The 15,154-nt window shown below is 40.5% G+C and overlaps 1 protein-coding gene across 2 annotated transcripts in view; it reads right to left on the bottom strand.

Annotated features, from left to right (window-relative positions):
- srgap3 (SLIT-ROBO Rho GTPase activating protein 3) overlaps nucleotides 1-11,018 on the bottom strand; it is a 60,572-nt gene extending 49,554 nt beyond the window's left edge. For both annotated transcript variants that reach the window (XM_028576400.1, XM_028576401.1), the window contains exon 1: nucleotides 10,480-11,018. In XM_028576400.1, coding sequence (XP_028432201.1) covers nucleotides 10,480-10,543 — 64 coding nt within the window. In that variant the 5' untranslated portion in view covers nucleotides 10,544-11,018. The remainder of the gene's footprint in view (nucleotides 1-10,479) is intronic.
- Between the last annotated feature and the right edge of the window lie 4,136 nt (nucleotides 11,019-15,154).

Raw genomic sequence — 15,154 nt, 5'->3', positions numbered from 1 at the left:
AATTTACTAACCTAATCCCCAACTCAGCTCTGCAGTATCTGGGCTCTACACTGCAGAGCCAAATTCACATGAAAAGCAGACACACAGACAAATGCAACCCTTATCCAGACCTTAATTCACTCTCTATGCCCCTCGCACTGAGTCTCATAATACAAGTTCTAGTCGTTGAACTAATCCCTCACTTCTTTGTTCTCTTTTTAAAATCCCCTAATGATTAATGCAATTTTGGATTCACGAGGACATGCTCCTGATGTCAGTGCAGATTCTTCTCTGTCTGTCTCTATCTCGCCTGTTCCCTCATTAGCCCAGGCTGCTGCAGCACATGTACTCAAAGATAAGACAACAGGAGCGGAGACCAATCAATGGCTGAGCAGAGGTGAACCAATGGATCGTCCTACAGCAAGATGTCAGCTGTCAGTCTCTGGGTCGTACCTCACTCTTAATCCTCCCTCCTAATTATCTGCTGGTTTATCGGATTTTCCACTGGATGTTCTGTCAAACTAAAAATCAATCAAATGAACTTGTTCTGTGCAATATTTTCACTAACTTGTGTGTGTAGCCTCTTATTGAAAATAACTCTATTTAGGCACATGCTTCTTGTCATCTAAAACAATCTGTGATAATAAACTTGATGATAAACAGCTCATGAAAGCCTCCTAAACTGTAATAAACCTTAAACCGCACTGCTTTGAAGGAAAACACTCAACTCCTGATGACAATACAATAAACATTAACGACCAATTGTCGCTCTGCTTCACAGTGCAAGGAGAGGAAAAATCCCCCCAGACATTCTCATTGATTTCCTCTCTGGTGCCCGTATCGTCATCACGTCAGCATCGTACACGAGTCTTATGCTTCAGAGAAGCCCAAGCATATAAGCTACAAACGGAAACACGCCCTTTCAGAGTTTAGCTGCCCAGCATTGCCGTATCCAGGATCCAGCTCTGCAGGACCAGGCTAAGAGGTGTCTCCATGGCAACACGGGCGTGCACCAGTCCCCGGGGAACAGCTTATTGGAGGAGAGCTGGAGTCTGATGGATGTGGACAGGTGGCAGCATTGAATGAAGATCCATGTACAGATTTATGCACTGCGTCATGATATGAATTTGTGAAGCTGAAAAGATAACCATTGTGCAGCAACATCAGATCAAAGCATAAAACTAATTTCACAATTTCCTTCTGAACACTGATTGCATCAATCTAAAATAAAATACTACCACTGCATATGTTATTTAAAAATGTACTCGAAGTTTTAAATGGCTCAATTTATCCAACAATATTTAGCTTTTTAGGTAAAACTAAGAGTCATGTTCAGTTGAAAAAAGAAAAAACAAAAACAAAAAGAGTGTAGTTACCTGTATACTGTAGAGTATATACAAGTCAGAACCTAAGGAGCCCCTTATATCCTAAGACAACATACAGTATAGCCTACTGCAATACAGTGAACCGTAAACTAGAAATGAAGATATGGGTTTTGGACTGTTGGTCAGACAAAACAAACTAAAGACACCATGGGATTTTTGGAAAATTATGTTTTTCACTATTATCTGACATACAGACCAAAATCATCATTAGTTGCAGCCCTACATTCATAAAAGCAGATTTAACAAAATATCACGGTTTGGGGATTCTAATAATAATAATAATAATAATAATAATAATAATGAGCCTGTGCCATATACTGTAAGCTTCTATTTCTACCAACAGTGGTGGGCGAGAGGAATTTGTGAGCAGCAAATAGGTTCACTCTTTAATTATCTAAAGTCTATAGTGGGACCTGTGCTTCACGGGTACATAATAAAGTTAATTTAGCAGGTCCCAAGCCAGTACTGTAAGCACCTAAGTAATCACTTAATGAAATAGTCACTTTTATAGACTAATTGTAGATTTATTTTTGCACAACTTTTCCTCTATTTCTAAGGTTACCGTCTCTCAACAGGAAGTTTGTTTTTAATTTATCTTTTTCTTCTCTTCTCTATCAACTATTGCTTAATCTCACCATGGGTACTTGTTGGGTAATAAAGCCAAATAATGTAACTATTTCCTGTGAGTTTCTTATTCTCAATTTGCTCTTTTTTCTCCATTTGGATTTTCTATTAGGGCTGCACGATATGAGGAAAATATGTGAAAACGATAACGATATTACTTGCGATAAATAGATATTATAAAAGGTACTCCTTTGCTAATTTTAGTATTCTTCTAAAATACAACAAATTGCTTGTTGATTTTGAAACAAACGAAAGGAAATCATTTCTAACACACTTTTATTGAACCAATTGAACAATTGATTAAACATAAAAAGGCACCACTAAAGTTGATATTGCACAATAAAAAAACGATATATTGTATTTTTTTTCCGAATTTACACAGCGCACACTGACATCATTTAATTCTGCCTGTTCTCACGAACCATTCTTTCAAAAAGCTACTAAAAGTTAAAGCAACACTAGGTAACTTTTTCCGCTTCGGTCCCACCTACAGGTTGGAAGCGGAATTGTCTATTACATTATGCAAGTTTGCCAGATCGGGTAGTGGATCTGTAGTTCGAATGAGACATAATGGGACAATTCTGCTTCCAACCTGTAGGGGGACCAAAGCGGGAAAAGTTGTCTAGTGTTGCTTTAAGCACTGTATGCACCACACTGACGGCTGATGTAGGCAGAGGTGGTCGGGGAGGATGGGTGGGCGTTAAAACACAGGACTTTCAAGCCAGGTTTCAGCTAAACACATCTACTAACTGCCACTGATACGACGGAGCTGTGACAGAGGTCCGTCGCCCACGTTGCGAAGCTCAGTAGTACGGTGGCCGACAGGGGCAAACGCCCTGCAACTTCAGAAAACACATGCAAATAGACAAAACACAAGCAAATTAAGAAAACAACTTCATTAATTTGACAACACACGTTCAGCATTCCGCAAACGCGCTGCATATACACACAACACAACCAAATATACAAACGCGCTGCAATTAAAAAATGATGCAAAAAGAAAAGCAAACCCCGAAAAAAGAAGCGATCCAAAACACCAAAGGAAGACGAGCCGACCAAACGCGAGCTTTTATTTTGAAAAGTCGAAGCTCGAGCACGGCACCAGCCTCCCGGCTGAGACGGGAGCATACACTGTATATTACTAATATATTATATTATGTTATTAATAAGGGCATGAGACAGGAGTACTCTTTTTAATATGCAGCCATACCCAAAAGGCAGAAAAGCGGTCATAAATCCAGCTGTTCCACTTGCTGCTCCCTCTAGAGGTCTGGAGAACTTCCGTTGTGGAATCTGGATGCAGCGTTTTTTGTTGCATTTGTTTTCGGGGTTTGTGTGCTTCTCTTTTTGCATCGTTTTTTTAATTGCAGCGCGTTTGTATATTTGGTTGTGTTGTGTGTATATGCAGCACATTTGCGGAATGCTGCACATGTGTTGTCAAATTAATGAAGTTGTTTTCTTAATTTGCTTGTGTTTTGTCTATTTGCATGTGTTTTCTGAAGTTGCAGGGCGTTTGCCCCTGTCGGCCACCGTACTGTAGTGGCTTAAACAACTGTAGCAACCATAGACAGTATATAATGGACCGATAGACCCCGTTGCTCTGGACGGAGACCAGTGAAGGCTATTAGAAGCACTTTTCCGGTGATGGCCAGCCTTACTGCGCAGCCTCCAACTGAGAGAATGTGACGTGAGCAACGTGTCTGAAAGTTGTAAGTCTTCTGGTAGCTGTGCCGAGAGAAATCTCAATCATTCCCAATCTTACAGATACGGAGACTGTAGGTGTATGTAAGGAGATAACATGGGCACAGGCTAATTAGTGATCACTAACATGCTAGTTAACATTAGTAATTAAACCTAAACATCTCATGTAAGTCGAAACTGCCTGCGAGCTTCTCCTGTACTATACGGTAATTCCTCTACTATGCGACAGTAAGTCACTTGGTTATGACACAATAGTTAGCTTATTTTTACAAAAACGTCTGCTACGGAGCCATAACGTGAGGTACAAGGTAATGAAGCCTTTTATACATTGTCGTGTTTCTTTGGAACTAAACAACGGACAAATAGAGTCTTTAAACGCTTCAGATGTAAAGTTATTCGCTGTCAAGTGTCGTAAAAAAAAAATGGCGGTCAGCGGAATGCTAACAGGAGGTGATGGCCAGTTAGCAACAAAATGGCGCCATGATGGCTCGAGTTCTGAAGCGAAGCTTACCCCCTTGGTAGCAACTGCCGCTCGGTGTCATGGAGCTCGTAGCCAGCCAGTGTCACATGACCACTTGGCGTCATGTGACCAGCTGGCGGTCTCCCAATTTCGTAGGATATCATATGATTTGGTGTGCATAAATGTTCAAATGCTATCATGCGGACCCGTTCATGAGAATGCGCTATTTAATTACATAATGCCAGGTTATAAAGTTCCTGAGGATTGAACCAGAACACTCTTATCACCTGGGACGTGACCTTGTACAGTTTTTCTATCCATTAGTGTCTATCTCCAACAACAAATTCTATGTGTATCTTCACAGCTCAAGCCAAAATACATTTCAATTGAGATTTAAATTTCCTTACTTCTTATTTTTGCTATTTTGGTTTAGCAAATAATTGTTCATTTCGGAGACCTAAACATGTAATTGATTTTTGATATGTCAGACAAATCACTCTTGATTTAAATTAAATTGAAATGTAACAGCCCTGTAACTAGGTTTTAGTCCCCCAGCAAACAACAGTACATTACTGGACTTGTAATACAATCATGGTGTTGACAGCTACACTTCTCCAGACAGTGTCAATTAAAATGCTTTCAACATACACAACTGAATGAAACGAGAAGTGAAATCATGCACTGACTAGCACCAAATAACCAAGAAAAGTTTTTCTGTTTAAATGAACCTTTGTCTACTTCATCAATGCCAGCACACAAACCAAAAAAATAAATAATCTGAGACTGTGTTAAATGATTAGCTACGCCTGGCAGATCACCAGTTTCATGAAAGGCTGATTATCTCTTGATTCCTTGTAAAATGGACAGAACAAACTCACTTTATCAAGTGGCAGCTGTGTTCATCATACTGGGTTTATAGAGACCAGAGCAGAGTCAGCTAAGTTGAGAAAACTGAAGCAAACTATATGAGTTATGATGGCAGAGGGCATGATGATAGCTCAGTATGACATGAAAAACGGTTATAGTCACAGGTCACACGTGCTTAAAGGGATAATTCAGCAATTTTGAACCTTGTCTCTATCTATCTGGGATAGGGCTGCGGTGTGAAAAAAGTCTGCAGTTCTTTCCAATGTTCTCTGGGTCTCTGAGGGCTCAGCCGGCAAATCTGCTCTATTTCCTACACCAGTGACGTCACTGTAGAACTACAGAGTGCTACTTCTGCTTTGGTGAATTTCTTCAATGGACCACATATAACATCAGTACTGATTGGACATCCACATTTAAAGGTGGTGAATATTCCCCTTAACATATTATACTTCTTTGATGGACAAATGAAGAGTTGAGAGTCTAAGATACTGGGGTAGACTTGTTGGCTCATATATTGCCATGGAAATTGCACATTATGTCAAAGTCATGCTTTCTTCAATAAAATGTCATTAGGTACAAAAATAGGTAAAGAAATAGTTCAATGTGTGTGAAAACACGCTTATTTACTTTCTTGCAGAGAGTTATATGAGAGTATTGATACCACAGTTATGTCTGTGCATCAAGTATGAAGCTATCGCCGGGTAACTTAGCTTAGCATAAAGACTGCAAGCAGGGGCAAACAGCTAGCAAAAACATTTTTACACTTTGGCTTTTGTGTGAATTAAACAGGATGCAATGTTGAGAAGTAACCTTTAGAGATGGTGGTAGGCCACAGCCTGCTGTTTCTTCCTGTTCCCAGTTTATGTTAACCTAAGCTATGTAGCCTCTCAGGAATGTAGATAATGAAAAACTGTATTTCCTGAAATGTAAAAATGTTCCTTGAAGACTTCACTGTATATTAATAGAATGAAATCATGCAATCTTTACTGAGTCAGCAACAGAGCAACTTGAGCTGCCTGTTTGTTTGACTAGTCACCGCCACGGCACACAAACAAACCAACCCTGAATGAAACCCAAAAATGTATTGGACCGCAGAATATACAAGCTGTCCCATTAAAGATTATTCGGTCTAAATAGCTAGTAGATTTTTTTTTCTTTGCAAATGTTCTCTGAGTCAGCTGCAGGTTTGCCAAACAAGCTGCTGGTGAGTCAGTGTGACCATTTCTCTCCCATCATCTCAGTTTCTACACAGCCAGCTTCATGCTGCCCAGCATTTTATGTTAACAGATAACTAACCAAATCACACCATGATGGTAACAAGCTTTGATTATGAGACACATTCCAGCATCAAATGACCAACTCACATTCAGTGCCAGTAATAAACCTGAGTTGACATCACTAGTCCTAGTTATTTCAGAGTGCAAAGAGACTACATGCTCAGTAATCATTGTTGCTTTGCTAAAATAAAAAGCAGCATTTATCTACCTCCGCAGGGGTGTTTGTAGCCTGGAGCAACAACAAACAGAGACACACCTAGTAGTGTGTCACATAATTCTCATCAGTATTTAACCAAACCAACAACACTTTTCAGGTCATTAGAAGGATCAGTATACCACACAAGACATTCTGTAGTTTTATTTCCATGTAAGTGATGAGTGCTTGTGATCACACATCAGGTACCGCACATACTGCAGGCTGAAGATAATTTATGCATATACAGCTGCGAAGAATATAACATTATATAATTTAATAATTTGACATAAAAAGGTGTGTGTGACCACATACTAAATTCTGTGAAGGCACTAAACTTACTTTTAATTTGTGAATAAGACACTTACGTTTGCACTCTGCAGAAATTGGAAAAATACTTCATGCAGTGCCCTGTGACGTACAGTCCTGTTAGAAACGTATGTTGATCAAATTACTTTTAGGTTTGCTTAGGTGGTTAAACTTGTTTGCATTTAATCTGGCAGAAAGAAACCAGCATAGACAAACAACAAAAAGTAAACATGAACCAGAGGTGCAAAAACCCTGCTTCCTTTTCAGTATCCCCTTGTGATAAACCCTAATCCTAACCCTGTACATCTGGAGTACACAGAAGAATTCCTAAGAGCAGTTGCTTTTATATCCCTGATTAGAGCAATTTTTGTAGGATGGAGGAAAAACAAGGAAAAGCAAATGTCTTGTGTAATTTTTATCACATCAAGACTGTGCCTCTTTTTAAATGCAATTCATTTATTGTCTATATGTATGCCTGTCTTTGTGTGTGGGTGTATTGGTGTCAGTGCAGGAAATTACTGTGGTGGACGTGCCTGAGCAAGACAATAGGTTACATCTAGGTAAAGACTACCATCAAACTAAGCCAACATGTTAAAAGCACTGATCACAGACTTTTATCTCCTAAATACTGCAGGAAAAATACAATTACTACGGGTGCAGTATGCCAGAAAGGGAGAGTGGGGTAAAATGGTGCTGCACTCCAAGTACAATGAATCAGAAATTCTTTGCAGAGGGGGATTCAGGGAACACAGCCAACAGAACAGACAACCTGCTGTCCCTCAAGTCAAAGTACAATACAGCAAAACGTTGTAAACACAAGACCAATTTAATACAACTGAGCAGTGCTGAAGACAATGGAATCTTGCTTGGGTGCACCCATGTCTTGACATTTACTCATTCATTTAAGTGTTCATGTTTGGTTAAAAGCCTTATCTCGTGCATGTACTGTTTCACTGCCTCTCTTTCTCGGTTAAACCAGCTAGTTAACGTATGATTACTGGACTTTCAAAGTATCCAGTTTTATATAATAAAGACTGAAGGTTCAGTTCATCCTTGTCCTACTGATGTGGAAGTATGAGTTTACTGAAGCCATATTTCAGTCTAAGAACCTGGAGGGTAAATGTCAAACAGCTGCTGATGGTTGAGCCTCGAGAGGAACACTTCACAAGCTGCCTCTTAAACTGGCAAACAGGAAGAGGCAGAGCGGCAGTCCAGCAACCACACGGTGGTAAGCTACAAAACGGAGCTCCTAGAGTGCAAACCCTCGCTATTGACATGCTAATGCAGGATCTGCCAGCTGAACAGCTTGAAAAAAGTGAACACCATCTCCCAAGGTCCTTCAAAGACCTCAGCTTTGGCAGCCAGCCTCAAGGTATGTCAAGAATTCATTAATAGCTGGGGGTTAAGATTTTAGCAGAGTGGTTTGTTACACTGCAAGAAACAAATTCAATTCTATAGTATAATGTGGTTTCACAGCTGCAGCCACTACATCTAAGCAAACCCAATATTTCACCATAGCAAATGTACTGTCAGCGTTTATTCTTTGTTGTTAGACTACTGCTAAAACCAAGTGATTTTTTTATTTTTTATTTATTAGCCTACATACATAAGCCTGCGTTCTTGTTAGGACCCAATTAATGACACACTGATGATTTGGCCCCCTTCTGCCATGTACACATTAACCATAAAGCAATAACTCAGAGTAGGACAGGTGCAATTTCCAATCTCAATTTCATTACGGTTCGCTCACTGCCTGCTTCGATTCATAACATTGCCATTGTTGTGAGGTGGTGGGTGTCTGGAGCAGAGCCCTCTGTTTCTGTAGGCAATGCAACACACCAGCTGTGAATGAGAAACAAGCAGCCTTCTCCATAAATTAATATTAACTTCATCCTCACAGAGTTCAAGGTCCCCGTCTAATGCAAAGAGGCATCACACAGGGCCTGGCTCTATGAAAATGAATAATTCTCCCATGGCACAGTTGGATCTAAGATGAATAATTGATGCCTGAAATATCAAAAAATGGCCTGAAGTAAAGTGGAAAGCAGCAGAAGATGCACATTGATATGGTAGAAAAACAAGACATGCAATTTTCTGAATGACCAACACATGTCACAAGAGAAAACTGAGGTTATAGAAGCTGCTGTAACACTGTCCAAATACAAAGAATAATGCTTCTGTAGATCAATCCTACAAATCCAACCACTCACAGTCAGAAGATCCAAAGGTCTCGACTGCTACATGACTCGGGGATGATCAGCTGAAGCCCCTGAGGCGTAACATTAGTGAAACCACTGAGAGGGAGAGTGCTTGTAATGGGTCCAGGGCCTTGAAACTGAACCCCAGCTCCACTTAGGGAAATGTCTGCTCAAAAGTCTACTCTACTTGTACAGTATGCTCCCTTCATCTTTACACTACCCGGCAGAATAAACTGTCACTTTATGTATCTAGTGATTGTTTATGTGGGTGGCCTGTATTTCCTCGGTTAGGCTACTGCCTGCATGGACCTGGAATATATTATCGATTCTCTTGCTTTTTACATAATCAACTGGCTCCACAGTTCATCATAGTCTGACTCTGTAACCAATACAGGCAAATTGACCCCATGTCTAACACACTGCTCTTCAGCAAGCACTGTATCCACAGTTTCATCATTCAATAATAAGACTTTTTAGACCCAAATCATATTGCTACCAACCAATCTATAATCTGCCCCCAGATTCTAGATTCTGCTTGGAGGTTAGGATTCTGAAATACTCACCAAGAAAAATCATGTTGCAGATAAAGGGGCTGTGGAATGTGCAAAAAGAGTCAATGGTGACATTAAGCCAGTGTTTGATCTATGCTGCTAGGTGAGAAACGGTCAATCATATCAAACGTGAGCTGATAGCAGAGGCATTGGACTGGGGGGAAAGTGGACGGAGTATATAGGGCCCTCATGTGAGAAGGGGACCCACAAAGATACTAGAATGAATAACTGTGGATGCGGGCGGGCCCATAAAGGATGCTTGTGTACAGGGTCCAGAATGTTGTGCTATACGCCCCTGGCTGAGTGTGATCAGCTCTGTATATTAAAGCTGAAGCCACCTTGGCATCACAAGCCATTATAAGACGATTCATATGTCAAATTAATATGTATTAAATGCATTCAATCTATTCCCGACTATTTGATCAACACCTCTAACCACACCATCCACAGTAAGCCAAAATGTGAAAGAATGAGGGGCAATAATACAGCCTGTTCTCCATCCTGCACGGATTTCAACACAGGGATTGTTTTACCCGGCAATAAAGCTGTACTACAGTGACCTAACCACATTATGACAAATCAAAATACAGCACACAGAAATCCCTCTGGCTGTTGTTGAATTAAAAAACCTTTGCATACGAGAGAGGAAGAAATAATTAAAAACCGGGGTTCGCTCCTTGCACTCGGATGCTTTTGCCATTGGATTGCAGTCACGGTTTACCTGTCATCATCAGAGGGGAGACTGTCAATGCTCCCACTTTTAACACCATTAGCTGGAGGTGGATTGCACTTTATTAGCCTACATGAATAGAATGAATGAAAAAGAAAAGCACACACAGAGGAGTCAAGCTGATAAACAGGCTCATTGGTCAGCGGACAGCCTTTGCACAGACAATGCACACATAGCGGACACAGAGATCACAATCACACCGCACCTTTCACTTGGGTCTCATAGTCCGCTATGATCTCCTTATCCTTCTTGTATTTCGTAGAAGACATCGTTGCTCGGATTTTTAGGGTGATGCCGTGTAACTCGAGGATTGTCTTGGGTCTTAGGTGATGATCCCGGACTTGTAGCGTCGCAGCGCTTTCCTCCTTTCTTTTCTAGTAGCCGTGCATCGAAGAGAACAAAAGCTTAAATGTGTTGTATTCCCGCAGTCCACACAATTTAAATCACCTCATCAGTGCAGAAACAACCAGAGCAGCAGTCCAATGTTGCATACTTCTCTTTTTCTGCTCAGTTTTTCTCTCTGGCAGAGGAGTCCTCCTCCTCCTCTCCCGGTACCAGACAGTCAACCCAAACGCTTCAGCATGAAAAAAAAAAAAAAGACACAAGCGAGCTTAAAACTGTAATAACAACATGATGAAGAGAGCGGAGCGACGCTTAAGGTTTTCAAGCAGGCAAGTCCTTATTGTAGCTTTTGTGGCCAAAAATAAACAGACATGCGTATACGAGCAGCGAGGCAAGCAGACACCATTCGTACTCTGACAAATTGCGCTGCAGGGGAACAGGAATTTAAAAGATCGTCACGTGAGCCTCCTCATATTGTCAACCACCCGTCCTTCCACCTTCTCCCCGCCCACACACACACACACACACACACACACACACACACACACACACATGCAATTTATGTAATTCAAATGTAATATCCTTTTTCATATATTGACATACACATAGAGATCATCATCATCATCATCATCATCATCATTATCACTTCCTGTAGGCCTGCCTGATAACAATCATATTCATGTTTCCGGCAGTAGGCTAAAACATGCGACCTAATAATAAAAACGTCCCCCTCTTTAGGCTCTATAATTTCCATGGAAACCACACATTTTTTTTACCACTGCATTACTTTCACCGGACTGTTTAGGAGATGTAGCACATCTCAGCAGAGGCTGTGAGGGATAATCTCTGACATGCTGCTCCCTCACACGCCCAGAGCAAAGATTTTACAAAGTTAGTGGTCACCACCAAGACCACCACTGTGTAATCATGAAGGGGCTGCTGTGGTGGCTGCAAAAGTACACAAACAATGAATTGTCCTTTGCACCACCTTTCTTTCATGCCCTCGTTGCACCTATTGTTTACTACATCTCTTTTTCTCTGTTGGCAGAGCTGCAACTGACAAATAAAGATGTGTAAGATGTGATAGCAAGAATGTCAGTGACAGAAATATATGAGAAGCCGCCTGAGGCCAGAATTGAATACTTCACTTGCACACATATATACTCGTACTAAACACTTGCACAAACATGCACACTTTACTTGCACATACATACTGGTAGCTACTAAACACTTGCACATACATATAGTTGACTTGCACATACATGCGTACTTCACTTATGTATACATATATATACTTCACTTGCACATACATATATACTTGTATCTACAAGTGAAGTATCCATGTATGCGCAAGTGAAGTATATACTGTATCTATGCGCAAGTGAAGTATGCATGTATGTGCAAGTCAAGTATATGTATGTGCAAGTGAAGTATATACTGTATGCGCAAGTGAAGTATGCATGTATGTGCAAGTCAACTATATGTATGTGCAAGTGAAGTATATACTGTATGCGCAAGTGAAGTATGCATGTATGTGCAAGTCAAGTATATATGTATGTGCAAGTGAAGTATATACTGTATGTATGCGCAAGTGAAGTATGCATGTATGTGCAAGTGTTTAGTACAAGTATATATATGTATGTGCAAGTGAAGTATGCATGTATGTGCAAGTGTTTAGTACCAGTATATATGTATGTGCAAGTGTTTAGTACCAGTATATATGTATGTGCAAGTGAAGTATTCAATTCTGGCCTTTGGTCGGCTTCTCATAGAAATGTCTTTAGCCTTTTACGCATGTAAAAGGGGATAAAATCTTCTCATCGTACAACCTGTTCCAAAATATTGAACGTGAAATATGGATGGCCAGAACCAAAAACACATGCATAACAATCCATGACTACAGTACTTCAAATATTGTAAGACAGGAACGCAAAACTACTCAAATTTTGGCTTAAACGAATTATGCTTGTACACCTGTGCCGCCTATTTGAATTCACATCATGAAGAAAAGCAGCTTTTCAAAGCATTGTAGTGATGGGGACTGAGCGTGTTTCCTGACAGATACTGTTATCTGGGTACTTCACTGTGCTTTTAACAGCCCATAGGACTTGGTTTGTTACCTGTCACCTCAGCTTTTCTCAGTACAGGCGGGAACAGGCTGTGAAACCTGCAAACTGCCACACTGTAGACGTCTTCTGCATTTCATTTCCATCTACACCACAGGCTTCAGTGCATATTTCAAGCTGACAGGTGGGAGGACATTTCTGCCACATTTGAAAAGACAGATAAAAAGGATTTTTATTCTTTTTTAAATCGTCCCACTTACAATTTATAAAAAAAAATTCAACGGCTGCAGATGGCTTATTAGATGATATTACATGAGAAACTTATTTCATTGTTGTCATTAATGGATTACCTACACAATTAAAGTGATGGTTCGGAGTAATTTCACCCTAGGGTCCTTTTCACCATGACCTCGAGCCAAACACCCCCCCAGAAGCTTTTCTCACCTGGGTCTAACATTGGGAGAGTTAGCGTAGAGAAGCGCTATCAGCTGAATAGCTTAGCGCAGGGGCTAATGGACCCACGTTTGTATTTCGTAAGTTACCCCACTAATAATGCTTGAAATGATACCAAACGTCTACAGTAGTACAAATAGATTATGCACTCATAAAACGATGGATTGGAAAGTTTGTAAGTACACCAGAAGTTTATGAACACTTGCCTGCTCTCTTCTGCTAGCTGCTACCTGCAGTTAGATGAGTGCTTAGGGCCGTCTACAAATTACTACACCAAAAAGAGATACAACAAAAATATTTATTAATTAAATGATTAAATAAGGTAATGTCTCCAAACTTACCTCAATTATTACTTGTCTCCTGCTAGTTATACTACAGCACTTACTTGAAAAAAAGTTAAATTAAAAAATATTTTTGTGTTATTTACATAAACTTCTGGTGTACTTACAAACTCTCCAATCCATCTTTTTATGAGTGCATAACCTATTTGTACTACTGTAGACGTTTGGTATCATTTTGGGCATTATTAGTGGGGTAACTTACGGGATACAAACGTGGGTCCATTAGCCCCTGCGCTAAGCTATTCAGCTGATAACGCTAACGCTACTCTACGCTAACTCTCCCAATGTTCGACCCAGGTGAAAAAAAACTTCTGGGTGGGTGTTTGGCTCGAGGTCATGGTGCAAAGGACCCTAGGGTGAAATTACTCCGAACCATCACTTTAACTGCATTATTACCAAAAAGAAACAACAAAAAGAAGGATTTTCCCCAACCTGGCAACCCAGGTTGTTTGTAATGGCATATATTTGATCTTTAATAAACCATTCGTTATTGGTGTATTAAACATTAATGATACAACTGTAAACTATTTACAATCGACTGTACTATAATTTTAACATCTGAGTTTTGTTAAAATAATTCAGTCTATTCGACAAGCATATTATTCTATCGAGTTTTACATGGTCTGGACATGAATGGTTTTTTTAGAATGTATCAGTATAAGGCACATTACCATAAGCTAGAGCCTAATGTTAGTATGCAGCCAGCAACACCAACTTAAAAGACAATGCCATATGAAATATGAAGATATCACATTGCACAAATGTGGTGGAACAATTAGGAATTATCCTGGAGGGTCTAATTGAACAATCAAAGAGATGAGGAAGATGTCTGTAGTGTTTCTCCCCCCTCAAAGAATATCTGTTCACACAAATACAGGCATACTCCTGCCCCCCTGTTTTCCCACCAGTAATGACTTAGGAACTCAGGTTGGAATTCTTAGCTGGCCTTGTGATGTACAAAGATATTTTCTGGCCATTGAACACAGCATGCACAGCCTTCTTCGCAGGAATAAAAGCCCCTGAGGATTTTTCAATGGTCTCTGGGAGTGTATGTGTGCGTCTACATTACCTATCCGTCTGTCTTCAGCGAGTCTGGATATGAGAGAGAGACAGAGAAAGGGTGAGTGTCTTTCTGTGTTATATGTCTCACTGCATCACGCTCTCTTTTGTATCTTTGCAGTTCCGGTGGTGAGTCTCTAAGTTGATTGCCAGGCCTTATGTATCACCCACATGTCTGAGGACAGAGTAGAGCAACAAGAGAGCACACACTCCACTTGTGACACATCAGCTGTGACAGAAGAGAGGCCTGCTGTAAGGCCAGAGTGACAGCAGGGTGGATTTTGCTTTTGTTGAGGTATACCACAGAGAAGTCAGCGGGGTAACCTTTCTGCAGTCCCGTCATCCCTCCCACAATCCCTCTGCTCCTCACCCTACCTCTCTCTCATCAGGCATCTCGGGGGGGAAGCCTGGGAAACTGTGACTTAACTGTTTTTATGGCACAAAGATCCATTGTGAGATCATTTTACTTTTTCTTTCTATAGAACAAGAGTGGGAACTGTTCTTGTCTCCATGCCCAACATGTGAAGAAATGCCACCCTGGGCTACAGTCTGGGCTGTGATAGATAATTATTTGTAAGTGTTGAGGCATGCTAATTGTTTTTGGCAGCTAAAAAACATC

Source organism: Perca flavescens, chromosome 4, assembly GCF_004354835.1.
Source record: "Perca flavescens isolate YP-PL-M2 chromosome 4, PFLA_1.0, whole genome shotgun sequence".
NCBI lineage: Eukaryota > Metazoa > Chordata > Actinopteri > Perciformes > Percidae > Perca > Perca flavescens.
Note: the sequence above shows the minus strand (reverse complement) of the source record. Positions and strands in the feature narration are given on the sequence as shown.